Genomic DNA, 22,069 nt, shown 5'->3' with positions numbered 1-22,069 from the left:
TCAAGTCTTACCTCGTGGATGCAATGACCCAGTCGCATGAAATTTGCTTTGGTGTGGAAATGAAGCTGGTATCTAGCTACACTTTTCAGTAAAACCATGCTAATATTACATAATTACTGCGATTTTTAAAATGATTAGTCATATGCTTTTGGTTAGCAGATTAAGCTGTCATTTTCCTTAAACTAAAATTTCAATGTGATGGCTTGCAGTATCACTGGAATAACAAATTAAATATTGCCAGTGAGGGAAGAGTAATAGTGGGGTGGAAACTGCCACCCCCATTACAATGTTTAACAAATGAGTGAAAAAATCAGCAATTATGAACACCACAGGTCCGGTAACTGTGGGAGAGGGAAAGAAAGAAAGGATATTGAACAGGGAAGATCTTGAATCTCAAATTCCTCTAGACAATAAAAAATAGAAAATCCTTCAACATGTGAGCAGTGATGAAGCGCTGTTCACTTTAGCATTCCTTTATTGTTCAGGCCAGGGACTAGCTTTTCAAGCACTTGCTCTAAATATAAACCATTTGTTTGTTAGAGATAAAAATTCTAACAACTGGCCATCATGCTGTCTTAAGGTTACTAATCTCTCTGCATTAAATTTAATCATCAGATGTTTTTGAAGAGAGAAGTGAGACTGATTGCCCAAGGGTTTTCTGAATCCAAATCTCATTTTTCGAATTTTGTAAATGATATGCACAGCTGAAATTAAAAAGCCTTTGAAATGAAATATTGATAGATAAGAAGACAGACCCTGAGCTAAAGAACCGTACTGATACATACCACAACCCTTTAATAGCTGTATAGTTAAGTAAAGCAAATTATTTTGTATGAAGAATGCTTTCCTTTGTACAATCCAAATTTATTATGAAAAACTGAGCTGAAGGGACACTTCTGCTTTACCAAATGAATCCTAATACCTTTTAAAGTATCTACGTGAAAGGTGATTAGTGTAAAACATGTCCCTGAAATATCCAATCTATTATAACCATGTTTGCTGTGGATTTTTTCTGCTGAAAATTAACCTTTTCAGAAAAGGAGGAAAATAAGTCCTTTCTGTTCACATAATCTGAAGATTAGTCCACAGTGTTTGGTGAGAAGTACGAACAGTAAAAGTGCCTTGGAGAAGGCGGAGGAGCTGTGCTAATGGCCAAGTCAGGCTAACAAAGACCTGCTGCTGCTGCCCTGTGGGTTTCTGCATCTCCTGTTCTGCAGCTTTTTGCCAGGGTAAAACCAGTCAGAGCTCAGCACCTTGGGAATCTGACCTGGTTTAAGATTTTATTCAGTACAGTGCACTCAGACAGTGAATTTCAGATGTAAGCCGCAGTTCAGGAGATCGATTACGGTTTTTCATTCTGCTATTATTCCTGAGGGTGCATTTGCAATGTAATTAATTTTTATGTACGGTTCTTCCATCCCCCCATTGACACTGTCCTAGTAAAAGTATCTGCTCTGCTAGATTCATGTCTTCATTTAGCTTTAATCTTATGGGCTGAGGACCATGTCCATTCATAGCAAAGCTGTCTAAGAGCACTCTGTTTAAATCTCAGGCAAGGAGTTGCCAAGATTAAAAGCCTCCATGGAAACAGGGGGTAGGGGGGAGTGGGGAAATAGGGCTTGACCTCCGGTGGACAACCTATACTCAGACATGATCCCAAAGGATTTGCATGGGACCCTCTTTTGTAGCTTTGCTCATAGCACTGTCATCTTTCTCACTACAGAGGCTTCTTGCAGTCGGATTCTGGTAAAATAAACGTGCCCTTGAGGTGCAGTAATTCACACAAAGAGTATTTACGTGGGTTGAGAAATGGTGCTGCACATCCTGCTTACTGATGTGTCCTTGGCTGGTTTGGGAGGGGATATCAAATCTTTGCAGTGGGAAATTTGGGATCTGCAAGCCCTGGGGGAACAGAAGAGGACAGGAGGCTTTATTTATTTATTTATTAAATCATTGCCATCCAGTTGGCCCTCAGCTATACTGAAATCTGAAATGTCACAGGCTGAACAACACAGCTAAAGTCTCCTGCCTATGTGTGCTCTTACCCTTCTATCTGGAAGGACCCTGGGAAAATAGGACTACTTAGCATAGGAGCCAGTTCAGTGCTAGGGGTCCGTTTTGAAACTTTTCTTTGTATTTCAGGCAAACTTGTGCTTTGTAGACATCGATAACCATTTCATCGAACTGCCAGAGGAATTCCCCCAGTTCCCCAACAAGCTGGAGTTTATCCAGGAAATCTCCGAGGTTCTCCTGCAGTTTGGGATCCCGCCGGAGGGTAACCTGCACTGCAGTGACAGTGCCACCAAACTAAAGAACCTGGTTCTTAGCGATTTGGTGAATGACAAGAAGAATGGGAACATCCCCGGCAACGCCCTCAGCATGTACGAACTGCTGAAAGGCAACGAGACGATCGCCCGCCTGCAAGCCCTCGCCAAAAGAACGGGCGTGACGATGGAAAAAATGACCATCACGGCTCCCCTCGTGGAGAAGGAGAAGGATGGGAAATTGCCATGTGAGGAGGTGGAGCTGAGGGACTACAAACTGAACGTGCAGCTTCGCGAGGTTTTCGCCAACCGCTTCACACAGATGTTTGCAGACTATGAGGCTTTCGTCATTCAAGCTGCCCCCGATATGGAGTCGTGGCTGACAAACAGGGAACAAATGCAAAACTTTGACAAAGTAAAGATAGCCATGTATTCATTTTTCCATCTGAAAGTGCTTTTGGGAGGGAGGGAGAATAGCTGTATTATGTATATATAGCCTCGGTACTCTTTAATCCGCCGTTCTTCATCTGCCTCACCAAGAGATCTGTCTGTTTTGATTACACAGGGCCAAACCGCCTGCCAAAGTAAATCGGTTCAGATCTGCTGAGCTGGTCAGAGCCATCCTGGCTTGTACAAACCAAGCTGGCAAGCTTCTGCCCAGCTGATGGGGCTTCTCCTGTGGGTTTGGTGGAAGGGTAGCAATGGAAAGTTGACTTTTTTTTTTCTTTCTTTTATGTTTGCTGAGAGGAGAGGTGCACACACGAGACAAAACCGAAATCCAGTCTTTCTTATTTCTTAATCTCACAGTAGAGCTTTTTGTTAATGGGTAGTCTTGTTCTGTAGAAGGTTATCACACTGTTATGGCAGAAGAGTACTGTTATGAATCCATTGTAGTGTGTACACAAGAGTGAAAAGGAAGCCAAGATTAGAAATGGAGAAATAAGGAGACTGTAGGCTAGCAAAAGGAATGGGAAACGTTGGGAAAGTTGCACAGTTACTCTTTCCAAGTGACTCTGCAAAGTAAAGAGTGCTCTTAGCCATCAGCTTTTTCAGATACAAGTCCTTCTCTAATGAGAATGGCGGAAGGGTTAACAGTCAGGAACAGACTAAATATTGATCTGAGTCAGTTTTTGGTCAAAAAAATGCTGCCATGCCTTTTATTGGTCTTGTTTTGTATTCAGATGTTGAACAGTGCAGTATTCAAAAGGATAGGGTTGTTTAGGCAATCTCTGCTAGTACTTCTACAATAAAATGGGCCGTTAAGGTTAGGGTTTTCAAAGCTCAGTTACTTAGACACAGACATGACTTCAGTAACTCCATATTCCCTTTACTCTAGCTGTCACAAAGCCTCCCCAGCTGCTTGTTTCTCACACTTGTGACCAAAGAGGTGACCCACGAACCAGACCCCTTTGTAAATGGATTCACACCTCTGAGAGGTGTGTTTGTGGTGGGGAAGCCTTGTCCAAGCCTTCTCGTTGGCTGCTGGATCGGTTCTCTGCCGCAGGACGGCTCATCGTGTCAATGCCAGGCGGGAACGTGGCACTAATGAGCTGTTCTGTATTTCAGGCTTCCTTCCTTTCGGACCAACCCGAGCCTTACCTCCCATTCCTTTCACACTTCATCGAAACACAGATGTTTGCAACCTTCATAGATAATAAGATAATCTCCCAGTGGGAAGAGAAGGATCCTTTTCTGCGAGTTTTTGACTCCCGAATTGAGAAAATAAGGCTATATAATGTAAGGGCCCCTGCACTGCGGACATCCAACTATCAGAAATGCAGCACTTTGAAAGAAGCAGGTACGTTCAGATGGGCTGGTGAAATATTCAAAGGTACAATGTCAGCCACAAAGAAAAATGGGTCCTCAGTCATCTGGGGATCACAGCTGATGAGGAAGCCCTAGAGAGCTACCTGAGGAGGACTCAGCAGTGTCCTTATGTTCCCTCGGCAAAAACTTCAGCATGCTTTTAAACACCAAAACCAGCAAGAGCCTTTACCTTCCCTTTGAGCTCTCCTGGACTGGTGCCTTTGATAAACACAAACCAAACCATGGAGCTGGGCTCGCTGTTTCTCCTTTTGGGCGGCTCCTGTTCCATTACCAGGAGAGCTTTCCTTCACCGTGGTGGAGGGACCAGTGCCAGCCATACCCAGGAGCCGAGCCCTGGTGTCTGCTCCACTGGCCTCATCTCCCCCTTCCCCTAAAAAGACCTTTTTTTACCTTATGCCATTTGGTTAGAGCAGCGGGGGATACTGAGGACATAATCCTGTGTGGCATATTTAGTAGCTCCAGCAATAGATGTTAATGAGCGATGCACAGTGTACTGAAGACTTTGATTTTTTTTTTTTTTCCATTACAGTCACAGGATGCATTTTCAAATTATACTTGAGTTTCATACTGTGCAAGTATTTATTTCATTTCCAAGTAATACAGGGAAATTATACTCTCAAATTTGTTGGGACACATATTAATGAACTGGGGCAAACACATTTCTCATGGGTTTTTTTGTTTGTTTAATTCCTTCAGACTGTTCTACTTGTTACAAATGTGGCAGAAATAGAAATTCTGTGTCTGCTTAACTTTTTCTGTCCAAAAACAATTCTAATTTGCAGGTCGACTGTCTGTTCAGCGTCTAGTTTTGGTAGATATTGTGGCACCGGAACCTCATATTCTGCCTTGTGAAAAGCAGCAAACTGATAGTAATACCAACTTTCCTTCATATTTACCATTCACAGTATATATGACACTAGCACTCATCCAGCACCTTTTTGTTTAACCTACTATTTTTGGAACTCTTCAAACTCTGACCCCACACTACCCAGTCCTTTTCTCCAAAATAAAACCATACAAAGCAAATTTTTTTTTTAAGGGAAAAAAAAAGCTGCTGAGTTTCTAATGATAATGTATGTAAATCTTATGACAGTTGCTTTCCGATCACAGTTTTATAAAATAGGAAACGAGTTCTGTATTGTTCTTGACAAATGGAAAATGGATTTAGCTTCCACATTTTGCATATTTATTCACAACTCATGATATGCTGAGAAGAATGGGCCTGCCCATTAATGGATGGGCTATAAAGAGTTGAATATTAAAGTTGCTAATTAAATGCTGATTTCCCCCGTACACGTCGTTCCCTTCTCCTTCACAGTGCATCTGACTCAATGTTGAGAGGGTGACAGGTTTTACTTTCATCCTGCTTGAGATTTGAGATGAAATCCTCACGTTCTTGAAACGACTGAACTGCATTAGTCTCAGCAGAGCCAAGATTTCTGGGGAGCCCTCTCCAGTCTTGCTGTAGCCTCCCCTCTTTCCAAGCATCTGTTCATCTCCTTGATGCTGCTCAGGCCTTGCTACAGTTAGCTATGTTTTTTGAAGGCCTGTCATCCAGTAATGACATATCTAATTTCAGGAGGAGGATCATTACAGGTGCCAGATGTTTGCAAAACTTGGGTATCACCCCTCCCCATGCATCTGCCCAGGGAGACATGTCTGGGGCAAAGCAAGGTGCCTGACCCCGCAGAGAGTTGCAGCCGGCCTCAGAGGTCTCCATTCTGCTGAAGGAGCATTAAAACCAAACACCGAATTGCAGGGAAAGATTGCACTGCTCTTGTGCCAATTCATAACACATCTCGTAAGCTCCTGTAAATACCTGCTTACTTAACAGCTAACTTGCTTGTGCCAGTGGCAGTTGTGTTGGGTGAAGAAGCTAAAAGCAAAATAACAAAGTAACAGCACGGATGTTTCCTCACTTCTGTAAGTGACAGATTTCTACGTCTAAAGTCACTTTTTAGAGTGTTTTCAGGGATCAGAGCATGACCACTTCTGTTGTCGTAGCGTGTGTCTTCAGGTGGTTCACTAACACGGTTGTTCACTTGTGACCATAACTTGCAGCCCAATCCATCGAGCAGCGGCTGATGAAGATTGATCACACAGCTATCCACCCACACTTACTTGATATGAAGATCGGCCAAGGGAAATACGAACAAGGGTTCTTCCCGAAGTTGCAATCGGATGTCTTGGCAACGGGACCGACCAATAACAAGTAAGCACAGGTTTTATTTTTTGGATTTGAAAGCAGGTTGCTCATGTAAAAGATTCATATCATCAGACAGAAGTCCTAATTTTGGATGGCTTCTGACCAGTCTAATGAACCCTAAAACTCTTTCTGATTTGTATGGGCTGCAATTTTTTGAAGTTATAGCCATGATTTGAGTTATGTTAGAAAGTGTTAGCTCTGGTTTTGAGAAGATTCCTCAGTACTGTTTTCTGTTGAGTGGTTAAGTACTGTGTCTTCCTATACATATTTTTAGTTTTATTATTGTCATAATAAATTTAAAATTCATTTCTTCACTGTATTGCACTGAATAGGATAATTTGGAAACCCAAGCCAAAATTCAGATATTGAAAGAAATTTTGGTATTGAAACCCCCACACCATTGTGCAGAGTGAAATTAATGCCCACTCTGTTCCTGTCTTTTCTTTAGCTGTTATGTGACCCAAAGATTTTTATAGTTCTCTTTCAGTTTCCACATTGGAATAACCTGGAAGAATAACTTGGTGAGGGTGGAAAGTATGTGGCTCTGTACCTGGGTTTCTCTTCTGAGTCTGATAAGGTTCTGTAGTGCACTTCGATGTAAAGGAAGGGGTACCTATAGCTGTGGAATTGAGCATGTCATTACATAGTTAGTTTACCTAATGTGAAATGAAAAGCTGGAGTACTGATACACTTTACATTTATACAGTTATAATATAAAGTAAGTTCTGCAAGTTACTTTTTTTTTTTCCTTCTTCCCTCAAAACTCAGGAATGAGGGGGGTTTCTCCCCTTTCAAAAATGGAAGATTTGTGCATCAGTGATTACTACTTCATTAAATTATTAGCTCAAGCCCTCACTTCCAGTTTCTGCGGTAGGTCAAAACGTGGGAGCACAGATAAATGTGAGAGCTCCAAAAGCTATGATTGTCCAAATGTTAAATCTAGCTCTTGTTTTAGAGATGTGCATGTACACATGCTGCTCTGAGCTCCTCTATGAGGTGCCTACTCAATTCTATTTATACACCTTTTGTGCACCCCAGAGCTAGCTAATCCCTTTTTAATAACCTACTAGGAATAAGACTTGCAAATGGTAAAATAAGATATCCTTAAACATTGAATGTTTAAAGAATTGCAGTTCTTTAAAAGAAAGAAAAAACCCCAACAACCAAAGGAGGAACGTGTATTTCAGAGTTCCTTTGTGTGCAGTCTTCTTGCAAACCGAGAGAGAAGTTTATGGGTAATGCTCCCTTGAAGAATGGAGTATTTCTTCATCTTGTGGGATGCTGTGTTTAGCAGTCTGCCTCTTATCCTTATGGTGCATTTCAGTTTTAGGGTGTCAGCAACAGTGTGAGTGTGCCCAGCCTGCTTGAAGTTGTTTATGTCTTCTGGCTCTATTGCAGAATCTTAGTGAATCTATGAATAAGCATCAAACAAAAAATAGTTTTCCTTATGCCTTTTGAGATGCTTCTGTTAAATTGGTACATATTCTAAAATGTGACTTTCACTCCTTGAGTGATAATTTTGATTTAGATGGCTGGTTTTGGTCTTCAAATTGCAGCGTGTTTCAGAATTTGTAAGTACCAAAATCCCATTACTTTACCACAAAGCAGTGTCAAAGTGACAAATGTTTGGAATTCCTCCAGTTATATATTGCCAAAAAGGTTTGTAATTGGAAAATCTCAAGACCATCTGTTTGTATCTTTCTGCTTCCTGGCTTTTTATGTGAGAAGCTGAGAGGACTCTCTTTGTCTTTCATTTAAGATGTGTAATTCTGCTAAATTTACACCCACATATAAAACAGATAGCCTTTTCATGCTTTCTGCAAATAGAGCATAATTCTTTTGACCACAAAATCAGTTGAAGTATAGCATTCCAATAATTTGAATTTCCCACTGTATGCTTCTTGGAGATATGTTATACTTGCATATGGGACTGGGCCTTTGGGGATGGGGGAAGAGAACATTTCAGCTACATTCTCAGGCACTTTGGATGTAGCTATTGTGTGTGTTCATAAAGTTAATGCAAAGGATATTGCTATGTAGTTGAGAATTATTTTTGCAGACTTCAGTTCTACAGAGCAAATTTTGTCCTGACTATTGTAAGGAAGTGTATTTGCAGCAGGAAAAAAAGAAAAAAAGAAGAATCATTCCCATGTTACAGTCAATTGTTGCTGGACAGTAGCAAATAAACCAATTCAAAGCTGGTTTAATGAAAACCTGTCCTCACTGGCCAGCAATTCGATTTTTATTGCTTCCCTTTCTGGGCAGATAAACTGACAAATATACAACTCGAGCTCATAATGTTATCTAGCTATTCCCTTCCTGTAACCAGGCAGAGCACTGAAGATACCTCTGTCAGTTACTGGGCTGTTATAGGTATAATATAGTTTGTCTAAATCAGAAATGTAATGCAAAGAGCAAACACTTTTAATTTTAGTTCTAGATCCTATACATGACCCCAGAAAACCACGTTGCCCGGGCAGGCAGAAATCGTGTTTGGGAGAGGAGGTGTCTGTCTTGCTGGCTGGGCATGGAGAGCAGGGCTTGGGGACAGAGGGAGGGTTGGTGGTCATGTTGGATCACTTCCACCTAAACACAGCTGGAAACAAATGTTGACCACATTACCATGTGTAAGTGTTAAAACACCAAAGTCTGTCATACAAGTGAAGTATAATAGTGTTTCATCTGTCAGCCCGTGGCCATGCTCAGCAGCATGCTTTGCCCCACTTGTGCCACGCTGCTGCCTCCTCCCACTTCCCCAGAGGATGTCCCCGAAAAGACTGGACAACGGGTTGAACCTGTGCTCCTCTGGCCCCAGCCAGCATGACACTGCTTGCTGCTTTCTCTCACCTGCTTGGTCATTTGTGGGTCAGGAGAGCAACTCCTCTTACATTTGCTCCTGTTCTTCCCAGCAGTCAGATTGCAGGTGCATGCTTGGTGTCATTAGGGCTGGTCTTCATCTCCTACCCCTGTGGTGGTCAGGAAATGTTGACTTGCTCAGCTAAGCAAGAACTTCACTGACAGTAACTCCAAACTTCAATTTACTGAAAAGAAATGAAAAGGTTAAAAACAAGCAAATAAAAAACAATAACCAAAGACTAAAAAACTTAAACAAACAAACAAAAAAAACCCCACCCCAAACTCCAACCTGCATAAAATTGGAGAATAGGCTCCCAGGTATACAGTTACCCTAATCATCTTTTTGATCAAAACCACCAGAACATGGAAAGACATTAATTGCAGAAATGCAGATCTAAACTTAAGCAAAATATGATAACTACTGTATCCAAATTATTTCTATAAATTAAAAGAAATACTATTTTTCTGTAACGAAAAGAGCAATTCATCCTGGCTAACAGCAATTTAAAAAACAAAACAAAACAAAAAACCACCCGGTTCTGTCCTCTTTGCCATCAGGCAGCAATGTCCTACTTGAGGGACTCCCTCTGCACTCATTGCCTTCGATACATCCCCCATGTCATGGGAAGACCTTCTGAACCTACAGAGAGCAGCTGCAGCTTTCCCTGCGTACAAAAGCAACCCATCCTCACTGCTGTAACCTTGTAAAGCAGCAGCTTCTGCAGAAGTCCTCCTCGAAAGTGTCCCAGGAGAAAACAGGCTCCAGTCCCTTAGGCAGTTTGTCCATTATTCTGGAAAAGAGCTGCAGTTTCCAGAGTCGTCCTTTCCTTTTTCAAACCCCAGCACCACACTGAGGTTTCTACATGTTCTCTTCTTCCTTCCCCGCATGCATTTTCTGCCAGGCTTTTAAAACTGTAGCTGGGACTCCACTGGCTGATGCATTTGCAATGATCCAGGAGAGGAATTTGAATGACAAAAATGCCAAGCTACATAAACACTTCATGGTTTTTGATTAGCTAATTGTTAAATTAGGGTGAATATGCTTACAGTGCAAAATTAAAACAATGAAACAAGCTGTGTTTTCAATCTAATTGATTACCTTGTAACTTAATTTGTACTAAGAAGCTTGATAAATGAGATTAAATATCGCAGAGGAAAACATTGATTGCACACCAAGCATGGGAACATATTTGCATTCTGGCAATTTGTAGTGAATGCTTGCAAAGAACAACTGAACTGATTTTTTTTTTTCCTTTGTTTCTCGTGGCTTTCAAAGGAAGATTTTGCTTTGTTACACGTTTAGAAAATGGCTTAAATTACCTTTTTTTTTTCCTTTCTCTTTGTTTAGCTCTGTTTTTCCCACCTTCTTTATCTGAGCCCCACTTTCTTCCTTGCTTCCTTCCCTGACCAGCCTGTTTCCTCTTTCCTGCCCTGGCCACTTCTTTCTCCTGAGCCCTCTCACTTGCATCCCGGCTTCCTGTGAGCTTCGTGCTTTTGTCTGTCCTCTGTGTCCTACCTGACCTGCAGCGATCCTCAAAGGAGGCCGCAGTCCAAGTCTTCGACCACAGATCCTGCTATACTTGGCCTCCTAACCTCAGGCTTTAGCTAAGTCATGTGTTGCTCTTACCCATGATGCAGATTTCAAAAGTATTTTCTTGCTTTCTCCAGGCATTTGTTCCTGTGCTGTGTTTTGCTGATCTCACCACCGTGTCAGTATTTATTTGTAAAAATCATGCATTAGGAGCGTACAAAATTGGTTCATTTTTGTGCTCCAGTTCATGGCACGACTTGTGTGGGCACTGTTCTGTGGCCTCTGTCACCACCACCACCCCCCCCCCCCCCCACCTGACCTGCCCAGGGTTTATCTGCCTGGTGCTCTGGTTCTAATTTTTAAATAGGACTACTGTTTGCTTATTCACTAGCATTTAACATTGGTTAATGTTTTTTAAGTGGTTGCTGAATCTCTATATAATGATAGAATTCATTCTGGTCTTAACTAAATTATTTTTTGTATGGGAAATAGTCTGTCTCTGGTGCTGAGCGCTTCATATTATATGGGCCTTTTCTACCTCCCTATCTGTTGAGTACTGTTTTAAGGCTGGCTGTCTTCAATGGAGCTTTTTTCTTTCTTTTGATTGAGCCAAACAATTGCATTTTCAAGTAGTATAGAGTAGCATCTTTGCAGTGCATCTAAATGAGCGAGAAATGAGTCAGCAACAAGCCGTCCACACACTACGCTGATGTTATTTAAACTTTGTGAGTAGTAAAAGCTCACCTTTTACGTATGAAAATCTGAAACAAGTAGTTACTATACATTAGGTAACCTGATATAGGAAACCACTGACAAGTGCAATGAAAATATTAACACGTGTTCAAATACATTCATTTTCAAGAAAAAAAGCATGACTGACAATCTGTGCTTAAAAATGGTTTCAGAAATAGGAACTACATGCTATGGGGACTTGGAACCTGATGGGCGAGTCTCCTGAGTACTGATCCTCTGCCTAACTAATGCAAGGTGGTGAAAGGGCAATTAACTTCTTTCAGTTAATATATAATTTTAAAATTGCTGTGCAGAATTAAAGTTCACACATAAAAATGTGTGTTGAATCCTTGCATCTTCTATTCTATTTACTCTGCCCTGAACAGTGTTACTGTCTCAAGGGAGTTTGCAGATTAAATACCACTTAGGACAGTGGTTCGTCAGGGCTTAAGGGGTGATGCTGGCAAATCGCTACCGCTGTTCCTTGCAGAGGATGGCGGTTGTAGGTATCACCCTTTTAAATCACTTCTTTTCATATAATCTGACAAGACAGCCTGTCAGTGCAAGACCATTCTCTGCAAGGCGTTTTGATCATTTTTGACCACCCGATCAGCGGTTTAAAAGCTTTCCTGTTCAGCCCTACAGCAGAGATGAAAAAGGAGCGTTAGTCTCTATTTGAGCCTTTGTCCTCCTTACCATGGAGCAGTGTGTGCAGAGCAGATTCACAGTGCAGAACCCTTCCTGTCAGCCCATCCGTGATCAGGTGGAGCTTGGTTTCGACCTGCCTTTTAATTTGTTTGGTCCGACGTGTATTTGACTTGGAATCTCTGTGTAGTCCCACGCAAGCGACTTCTGAACCCAAGCAGATTACGTGTGCAGTCTGTGTGTATTTAATGTGTGCGGGCTGCATGCATGCTTTCGGGGGATTTGGTGGAGAGTGTGGTACAGCTATGTGCTAATTTGTGAATACAGAAATACGGTCAGATAACTCCTTTGATGGAAGTGTATGGGTAAAAGGGGTATTGTCATGATTTGCAGGCCTAAATAGCAGTCTGCTTCAGGAGATGGTCTGTATGGGGAGATTTAGCTTCTGTCCTGTAAACAAGTACATTTGTCTCCTTCCTTCTCTCTGTTATCACTGTAAATAGATTGTAAATTACAATAGTGATTTTCATGGTGATGGCAATATTGGTCTAATCTGTGAATGAAGTTCTCTAGCAGCATGTTGCATGTATTGCAGTATATATCCTGCCCATTACACCCATGTCTGGTTTGAGTAGACATCATTTCTTCATGGAGCTTTAAAAAGCAGGGCAGGGGCAAAAGGTCGGGGGAGAAAGAGAGATGTACACATGGTTGCAGTACAGCACAGCCAGTCCCTGGTGTGAGGCTGCTGGTTTGCTAGATTGGTTTCTGACAGTTCCGCTTTGATGCTGACTACGATTTTCGTTACAGAAATTAAGCATCACAGATTAAGTATCATCTTTTCCAAGTGTCACCTTTACGTTTCCTCTGACCTCTGCAAACCTATTCCTATGTTTCTTGGGTCTAATTTGATATTAAAAAATACTGACTTCTCTCTCTTCATGTTGAAAGGGTCTTAGTTGGAGGTTGCCTTCATTTCATTTGACTATATTGAACAGAGAAGTCTTCCCTGAAATATCACCTCCTCTGAAATATCACTGCTTTTTTGCAGTCCCTGGAGGTGACGAGGGAGTTAGACATGGGAGTTAGACACAGGCAGACTTCTCCATGTAGGCAGCTTGTCCCTGGGCTCTCTGCAACACAGTGCCCGAGCTGCGGCTGCTTTGTCCCCAGAGACTTGGTGCTTGTAGCAATGCCTCTGCTGTGAGGAATAAATGAAACATGCCAGTAGTCTATGTTCATGGCTCTACAGGCAAAAAATAAAGGGAGAGGGCATTTTTTGGGTCAGGGAGTACTCGGGCAGCATGTAGGCTGGGCAGCAGTGCTGTGCATGGTCCCAAGTGCCAGGCAGCTCAGGGCGCATCCTCCCAAGGCAGGGACCAGCCAGGAGGGCTTCATCTCCTCTGGCATCTGCTCCACAGGGGCACGGGCTGTAGTGGTTTAGCTGAAAAGGCCGAGACTAAGCGCTGACAACAAGCAGGCATCTGCCTGCGTGAGTGCAGCTTTCCTCGCTGCTTTGGCAGCGCCAGGGCTGAGGTGTGAATAAGGCAGCAGCTGATGGCAGGGCCAGGAGAGGCACCCATGTGGGATTTCGGCAACCGAAGGGAGGTGGCATGGCCACTGGGGAGGGCTTTTACCCCCCTTAAAATCACTTCAAGTGACAAAGGGAGAGGAAGAGTAATCTAAAATGCAGTCTCTGCTGATGGAAGGGAATGGTGGTTGTAATACTGAAGCATTATTTTGGGAAAATTCTGTGTGGCCCAGTAAAGAAAAGGCTTTAAAAGATTTAGCTGCTTAATCCTGCTTATCTGCTGTTAGATCTTCACAAAATCTCCTGGGGAGATTCAGAGCAGCATCCGAATGCACAGACTTCACCCAGCGCCGCGGCAGCAACTCTTCCTCAGCTTAGAGGTTGGGAAAGAGGGAGCGTGCAGTTTGCTGCGTGTGTAATTGCTCCAGCTAATGAGCAGCGGTCTTTTTTTCATAAACACCCAATGAACTTTACGTTTGTATGCTTAAAATGTTCAAATAGTTCTGATTAATAAGCTGGAGAATGGTCTGTGCCTTCTCCCAGATGGAATACAGGGCTGAAATTAACTGAAAATGCTTTAATGATGGTCTATTACTTGTAATTATTCTGTGGCTTTCATTCTGCTTTCACCTTTGGTGAGACCTGTTCCCTCAAAGGACACTTCTAGCAATTCTTACATCTTCCAGTAACTGCAGAAATGCAGGTGGAGAGGGATCCAAGCTTTGTCTAGAACTCAGAAAATACCATATAAATTGGAGCAGAAAAATATGATATGGGTAATATTTGATCTATGACATAACTTTCCAACATATTATTGGCGTTCTGTCATGTTAAATGTAAGCATGGGACTAACTTGCAATAAATGGAAGGTCTGCAGAGCCAGGTAGCTAAAGTCACTGTTACATCTGCTATTATCTGCTCGAGGGGATGTTTCTTCTGCTGCATTTCTGCTTGTTGAGATTGTTAAAATGTAGAGGTTTATTCCCCACCTCAGTCATCTAATGAGGTGTTGGGTGTTGCTTCTGAAAAAAAAAAAAAAGAGTGATGACTTATTAAACTGGTGGGCTGTATATTTTTAAGACTTCTGAGGAGGTGCAAAGTCACTTATGTCAGTAATACACTCCTCTAAGAAGGTATCAGCATTTGCTGTGCAGACACCTATTGGGCTGTTTCATTTAGTTACCAGAGACTTGAAGCTACATTGCTTTAAAAATAAATTTCTTGTCATATGGGATGGTGAGGTGCTGAACCATAATTACATGCAGACCCAGATGTTTATTTCTTGCTTTGTACTTGTTTTCTTGATGTTATTTGGGAGGTAGGAAGGGACTTTTACTATAAAAACTATAGTTCCTATGACTTTTTTCCCTTTTTATCTGTGCGGTTAGCCAAAATTTGGTCTTTGGTTGACCCACTGGAGGAATTGGTGGAGATAGTTAGTTAGGCACATATATGCAAAGTCTTTCTCTCTGGAAACAGGAGGCTTTGGTTACCAGGGGTCACATTCCTGCACTTCTCTTGGGTCAGGTTCCCCTCCCTGTGCATCCCCAATGGCTTGCTGGACACGTCAGGACCCAAGTCCACCTCTGTGCAAGGGTTTCCTCCTCCAGGCGTGCATCTGTCTACGTGTCACCAGCTGAAACTCATTGCCCAAACAGTTCAGATCCCAGATCCTATTTGTATATGCTCCTGTTTGGGGTGCAGACAGAAAGAGATGAGTTGGGATCTGGAGACTGCTGTCCTCACCAATACCACCGGTGTGGAGAGGCTCACCAAGCACACTTCTGTCTGATGTGGGCATTTCTGGGTTTCTGTCTGTATAGATCTATCAAAGGCAGAGAACCCAAATCCCCAGGGGCTATGCCTGTCGATCACAGCTCATGTAGAAAAAGCCATCTCAGATCAGTCGTTCTGGTGTGGTGCTGAGCGTGGACCCTTCAGTCTGGAGTGGAGGGGCCACAATGGAGACAGGTTTTGAAGGGTCCCTTTGACTCAAGTGCTGAGGTTGGAGAGTGTAGGGTGGGGGTTTTTTTTAACTGTATTTTTAACTGTATTTGAAAGATATTTTTGATCTTAATAAACACAACCATAGTAATTAAGTAATATCATTCTGAAGATAAGCTTTCATGTGCATTAAGATACTGATTTTTGATGCTTGATAGGTTGCTTTATACAATGTTATTTCTACTTTCTTATATAAATAATGTATTAACTTCTTTATACTCTGCACTAGTTGACCATTTTTGATTTGACAGAAGGTTATATTATTAGAAACTCTACAATCAGACTCGAAATTAATTAGGACAGAATTATCTTGTTTTGTGGTTTGTTATAGTATCCGGCATAAAGGAGTTTGGACACTTGGGAGCTTTAAAGTTTCTCAGTTTCAAACCTGGTTACCAAATGACTGCTTTCAGGCAACAGCTTCAGATGACGAAAAAATTTAACTGGACATATATGAGCATGTAGAAAAAACACAGGCTTTCTGTGGTATTCAGAAACCCGATCCAAAAAAAGATATGGTGAAGATAGCAACATGATTAATCCCAGAAATGTCAATATTGTTTATAGCCTTTACACATAGGTGCATCCAATATCACAGTAGTTAATATTGCAATGAGAACTTTCTCTGAAATAATTGCTGGAATTACCACAGAAAGTGGAGAAAGGAGAAGTACCACCTCTTGCAGAAGAGGAAAATCTTAGAAGTTGCTACTCAAAATACATAATTGTATTTTTTTTGTTCCTACAGACACCATTTTTATCAAACTTCAGCAAATCCAGCAAACAATGGTGGTGTTGGGTAACAAAGTACAACAATTTACCTAGTGGTGGCATCAGTGTTGTGGCATGACCTGCATTTTGGGTAACACAGGAGCTCTCACTGGAGACCCTGGCAGGCAGCAGGCACATTTCCATCAGGGCTTTTGTCCCTTGGATGCGTGCTGGCCTGTCACCTGCCAGGTGGTTTCCCACAGGGAGGTCAGGCGCCAGGTTGCACCCACGTCTACTGCAAGGTCCAAGTTTGTGCTTTCACTTCTCCTGCTGCAGACCCATTGGATGTCCTCTGGCTCCTGACCCAGGCTTTCCCTCCTGATTTTATTCCACTCACGCATGTCTTCTTTCTCTCTCTGCCTTCCCAGCCGCTGGGCCAGTCGCAGCAGCACCGCACAGCGGAGGAAGGACCGCCTGCGGCAGCACTCAGAGCACATCGGGCTGGACAACGATTTGAGGGAGGTAGGTGGCATCATCTGCGGGCAACACGAGCTTGTGATCCAGGAGGTGAGGTTTAGACAAATGATGTGTTATTACTTTGGGCAGTTTTGTGGTTACCATAAGGTTTGTATGGGTCTCTATAGCCATTTAAACGCTGCTTGTCACAGATGCTTGTGTACAACTTCAAAGCGCACAACAGAAATAAAATGCTTTAATTATTTTGGAATAAGACAGCCCCTTTGTCATCAGGAAAATGGCTTACTTGCTGATTTAGACCCTGGTCATTTCACTGCACACAGAGAGCAGAGCCCTGGCACCTGCCTGGATGCAGCTGCTGAGCTCTGGCCAGGGTGAAGGTCTCTGGAAAAGTCAAGTCCTTGAATAAATGTCAGCGTTGTAGAAGCGAATGAGGCAGGGCTCTTTCTTCTTTAAAGGATTTTTTTTTTTTCTCTTGCGTAGATTCCTGATGTGAGTAAGCCTATTTGAAAGGTTAAGACTTTGGGGCCTTTTTATGCCTAAAGCTTGGAAACTCCGATGCATCATGTAAATGTCGGTCACATACACATATTTCTTTCCCATCTTTTCAGTTTCTCGTCCTTCATTAAATATTTTCTGCCATATTTTTCCATTGATGTCCATGTGCTTCTTTTGTATGTCACTAGCAAAAATAAAACACTTATGCTGTTTTGTGGTAAATCTTACTGAATAATACTGGCCAGTGTTGGCGTTTGCCCTCCAAAAGAACCCAAATGGATGCGTGGATTCTTGAACCACAGCTTTGAATGATGTTTCATGGAAACACTGCAAAACAGCACTTGTACGTGTTTGTTGCTATTTTTGCCAACATGGCTTTGCAAGTATATTTTAAATGTTGCCTCGTGTATATCTCAGCAGAGCCTTTTCGATACTTTGTCATGTATTTACTTTCTTCTTTTTTTGGCTGTGGATCATATGCATGCTTCTTTTGCTTTGTCTCCTCTTTCTTTCTGGCTATTCTGCCATTGGGGCATCTGCCTCCTCTTAGCCATCGGAGGAGCTTTTGCTTCGTCAGAACTCAATGGCCTTCTGGGAGTGGGATCAGGGACCACCCCCTCCTGCACGGCCTCCTAAAAAATCCTTCTCTGAATGCTGCCTGGTATGTTTTAGTTTTTCTTGTTGAAAAGCTGCTTTTGAGATGTTGTTAGCATGAGGAACTGCTGTCTTCACTGCCTCTCAAACCTCTCCCTTTCTCGTAGAGTATGAGCATGTCCCTGTAGCGCTTGGAAGTGTGGTTATAATCAGAAAAGTAGGTTGAAATCAGCTCTAGGCTTCCATGCCAGCTCCCTGGCAAACATGACAGCTCCAAGGCTGAAAGACAAGAATTTTGTTTTGCTTCGGTTTTTCCCATGTTGCTTGCCTGGCAATTCAGCTTAGGGTGTCAAATCCAAAAAGCATTGCTTTCTGGCTGCTGGATCATCGCATCCCAGTGTGGAAGAGGGTGGTGGTGTGTGGATGCTGATGCACAGGCAAAGGGCAATCAGTTGGTTCTCTCATCCCACCCTTATTCTTCTCTTGAACTTAGAAGAGTTAATAATTTTTTTTTTTTTTTTAGTGTAATAAGATATACAATGAATAAAGTAAGGTTATCCATGTTTTGTACTCTTCAGAATATAACCGCACTTTGCATTTTATTTATCCCTTTACATTTAAAAAGAAATACTAGATTTCCTAATTATATATTCCCTGTATTACTCTTCCACTGTTTTCGTTGCTAATTTTTGCACCGAGTTAGATGGAAGTCACTTGTGAGATTGCTTGCTGAATAACATGTTTTCATCATCTGTGAATTATTTTTTTATTATTATTCCTACATGTAGTTTTTCAACTATTTTTTAAGACTTAGAGTATTAGTGAAACTGTAATGACCTAGCTGAGCTCTTTTGTTGAACACAGCTTTCCATGGCAGAACCCTACATTCCTGGCTGACCTGTTGGACTGATGTTAAGTGGTCCTTGTCCAAGTTTTGTATTGAAAAACTCCAATTGTGTCGGGAAAAACTGTACTCCCCCATTAAAAAAGCAAGCTATTTCAATCAACTTCAATGTCTTTGGATTTTGCTTTTGCTTTTCCTGGTCTAGTGGAAGGTATCCATGCCCATGGCAGAGAGGTTGGAACTCGGTGATCTTTAAGGTCCCTTCCAACCCAAACCATGTAATGATTCTATGAAATAAATTATTTTCCCCCCAGCCAGAAAGCTCTAAGGGTGCAGCAGCCATAGTGACCTCTCAGTTCCCTGGAAAACCCAGCCAGCAGCAGCACTAAGTTGCCGGAGCGATTTGATCCGCTCCTCTGAGGGGAAGAGCAGTCATTGTCACATACTGTCCCCCAAAGAAGCAGCATTAACTGGATAAAAACACGCTATGGAAAGGGAGCATTCCCACACCAGGCTATGAGCGCTGTGTTTCAAGAGTCTTATTTGCAAACATTTTTTTATCTTACTCTTTTTAACAAAAACTTTATGAATAATGCTTGGACAACTTTTTGATAGGCTTCACATTTGCACACCCTAGATGTGGCCAACTTCTTAGCTTTGCTCAGCATGTAGCCCTCTCGCTGATGTTGGGGGCAGAAGATACTTGATTGGTTTGGGGGTTTTTTGCTTAACAAAAAAAAACCCAAACCAAAACAAAAAAACACCCCAGTCCTGAACAACAAGGCAGTGGAGGAGGAAGGTTTAAAAGTCTTTTGTTATAGCTTGGATATGTTTTTAAAGAGTGTGCTAATTTTTGTCCATACTTCTCAGTTACCACCTCACAGTAAACACATGAATGATCCTAAATGTCAATTTTGTTTAAAACGAGCTTCACTTGTAATTAAGAATGTAATTGAGAATAAAATCAAGTCTCATTTTTCTCACATAAGCTATCCAGATGAAAAGTAATGGATTGAATCTTTCTCCTTCACTAAGTGTATTTCTGCTTCTTGTAATGTATTTTCAAAGGATTTTTTTCAATTCATGTATAGTCTGGTCACAAATTAGACAAATGGCTTTTAAATTTTTTTTTTGAAGTGAGAATCAAATAACAATGGAAAAAAACTTTACTTGGTGTTTTGACTTTATTGCTGAATGAAGGTATTGCACTTTTATGCACTTGCTGTGGCTAACTTTGTGCTAGTGGCTAACAGCACAGTTCACTAGCTAACGTTGACTGTTTCAGTACCACGCAGGAAAATACCTTGCTTTTTCCCTTGTCAAAATGGAGCATTCCACTTCTCCAGCCCGACATCCAAACATCAGACAAATCATTATTTTGTTCCTAGATTAACACTAGCTCATTCCTTTTCACTAGCATTTGCTTGCCTAGGATTAGGCTAAGGAGAGTCCCTCTGACTTGTAATATCTAAAATTATTCTGTTTATTTTTAGAAATACATGCAGGAGGCAAGGAGTTTAGGAAAAAATTTGAGGCAGCCCAAACTCTCAGACCTCTCTCCAGCTGTGATTGCCCAGACCAACTGGAAATTTGTGGAAGGGTTACTGAAAGAATGTCGCATGAAGGTAGGTCCTCCCCCGTGTGCTCTCCCCTTGCTTACATTGAGCCTAAATAGCATCTGCACATGGTGTCCTGAGAATCCTTCACAGCTGGAATGGTGTTGGTCTGTTGGTATACCAGGCTATTGCAGGGTGGATATCCCTTTAGCATTATATTTTTCAACTGCTAGAAAAGAAAGGAACGTATTATTGCTCTTTTGTTTATGCAGTCAAAGTTGGTGGAAAGGCCATTAAAAAGGACAGGAAGAAGAATCAGCATGATCAGATGTCTTAGGGAGGATTTCCTTTGATTGTTCATATTTACATGTAGCCTAAACATAGCGGGCTCAAGACCCTCGGTCAAAAGGGAAGCATTCAGCATGTGCAACTGTTGTGCTGCTTGTTTATGCTGAGCAAATGAAGTATAACAGTTTCTAATGTTAAAGAAGGTTTTATAGCCATGGAAATGTAACTACTTGCTGGTTGCCATTGGTGTTATACTGTATTACCTGAGTTTTAAACTTTACTAGCTGTAACAAGAAGAAAAACAGATACTGAGTAAGACGGAAAACCTGTCTAGCTCTGTATGCTGTTCTTGATACCAGTTGGTAACAGTGTAGGAATAGGACAGTAGATAAAGTGTATAGAAGTAGGACAGCATGAAGTAATCATGCAAACTTCTTTTTGTAATTATTCTTTTTAATTTACAATCTCTGTAAAAAGATTTGAAGTTTCTCTGGTCAGGCCATTAGCGATGGTCTCTAGATTAAGTATGTTTAAGTAAACTCACCTATAAGTTCTGTCCCTTGTTGGATAACATTCTCAAACCTTTAGGGATTTTTTTTTATTTTTTTTTTTTGTAGACTAAACGCATGTTGGTAGAGAAAATGGGCCATGAAGCGGTTGAGCTGGGACATGGAGAAGCTAATATAACAGGTCTGGAGGAAAATACGTTGATTGCTAGTCTCTGTGATCTGCTAGAAAGAATCTGGAGCCATGGTCTGCAGGTTAAGCAGGTTGGTAACTGGAAACTCGGGACTTTGTGTGTACGGTACTCTAGCAAATACTGAATGCCATCTCTACCTTTTAAGCTGCTCCTCAGTGATGTCATCGCAACATAAAGTGAGAAGTATCTTTGGGCTCAGAGTCCCTGGTTCATAAGCGTTTGAGGAGTTTTGGGGGTTTGTTTTTTGGGGGGGTTGGTTTATTTTTTCTCTTTTTATTTTAGAGGTACCTCTGGAAAATGCAGTGATGTTGTCAAATAGGCATTTGGTTTCTTCTCTTTCAAACTTCAGAAGGGAAACCGGGGGAGAGGACAAAGAAACAAGGCAGGTGGTGTGACTGCTAGGTTAGTGGGATGGTCCTCTCCTCTTCCTGAGGTTTTGTGACCCAAGAGAGGAGGATTGATTGTCACTACTGAACGTTTTACCCACTGCAATGCCATCCTATTATTTTGCTGTTTTCATTGGCCTCTTTTCTTTTGCCTGATTTATTTAAAGCTACGTACTACATATTCAATTTTCAGGGGAAATCTGCTTTGTGGTCACATTTACTTCAGTACCAGGAGAGAGAAGAGAAGCAAGAGCATAGTGCAGAGTCCCCAGGTGAGTACTTGACAGTTGACTCCATGCAGGGTCCATCACAGCAAATGAACTTGGACCTGGGAGGAACCGTGCAACCACATGAAACCTATGAAGGATTTTTGGTGTATTTGCTTACTAATATCTGTGGTGGGTTGACCCTGGCTGGAT

At 41.9% G+C, this 22,069-nt stretch overlaps 1 protein-coding gene across 1 annotated transcript in view; it reads left to right on the top strand.

Moving 5' to 3' along the window:
* LOC104169108 (DENN domain-containing protein 5B) overlaps positions 1 to 21,922 on the top strand; it is a gene marked incomplete at its 3' end in the record, with an annotated part of 36,171 nt that extends 14,249 nt beyond the window's left edge. The window contains exons 3-9 of the mRNA XM_009709923.1: positions 2,143 to 2,679; positions 3,831 to 4,062; positions 6,153 to 6,303; positions 16,736 to 16,829; positions 20,214 to 20,345; positions 21,182 to 21,334; positions 21,844 to 21,922. Coding sequence (XP_009708225.1) covers positions 2,143 to 2,679; positions 3,831 to 4,062; positions 6,153 to 6,303; positions 16,736 to 16,829; positions 20,214 to 20,345; positions 21,182 to 21,334; positions 21,844 to 21,922 — 1,378 coding nt within the window. The remainder of the gene's footprint in view (positions 1 to 2,142; positions 2,680 to 3,830; positions 4,063 to 6,152; positions 6,304 to 16,735; positions 16,830 to 20,213; positions 20,346 to 21,181; positions 21,335 to 21,843) is intronic.
* Positions 21,923 to 22,069: the final 147 nt, after the last annotated feature.

This window comes from Cariama cristata, unplaced genomic scaffold, assembly GCF_000690535.1.
Source record: "Cariama cristata isolate BGI_N322 unplaced genomic scaffold, ASM69053v1 scaffold20161, whole genome shotgun sequence".
In the NCBI taxonomy this organism is placed as follows: Eukaryota; Metazoa; Chordata; class Aves; order Cariamiformes; family Cariamidae; genus Cariama; species Cariama cristata.
Note: the sequence above shows the minus strand (reverse complement) of the source record. Positions and strands in the feature narration are given on the sequence as shown.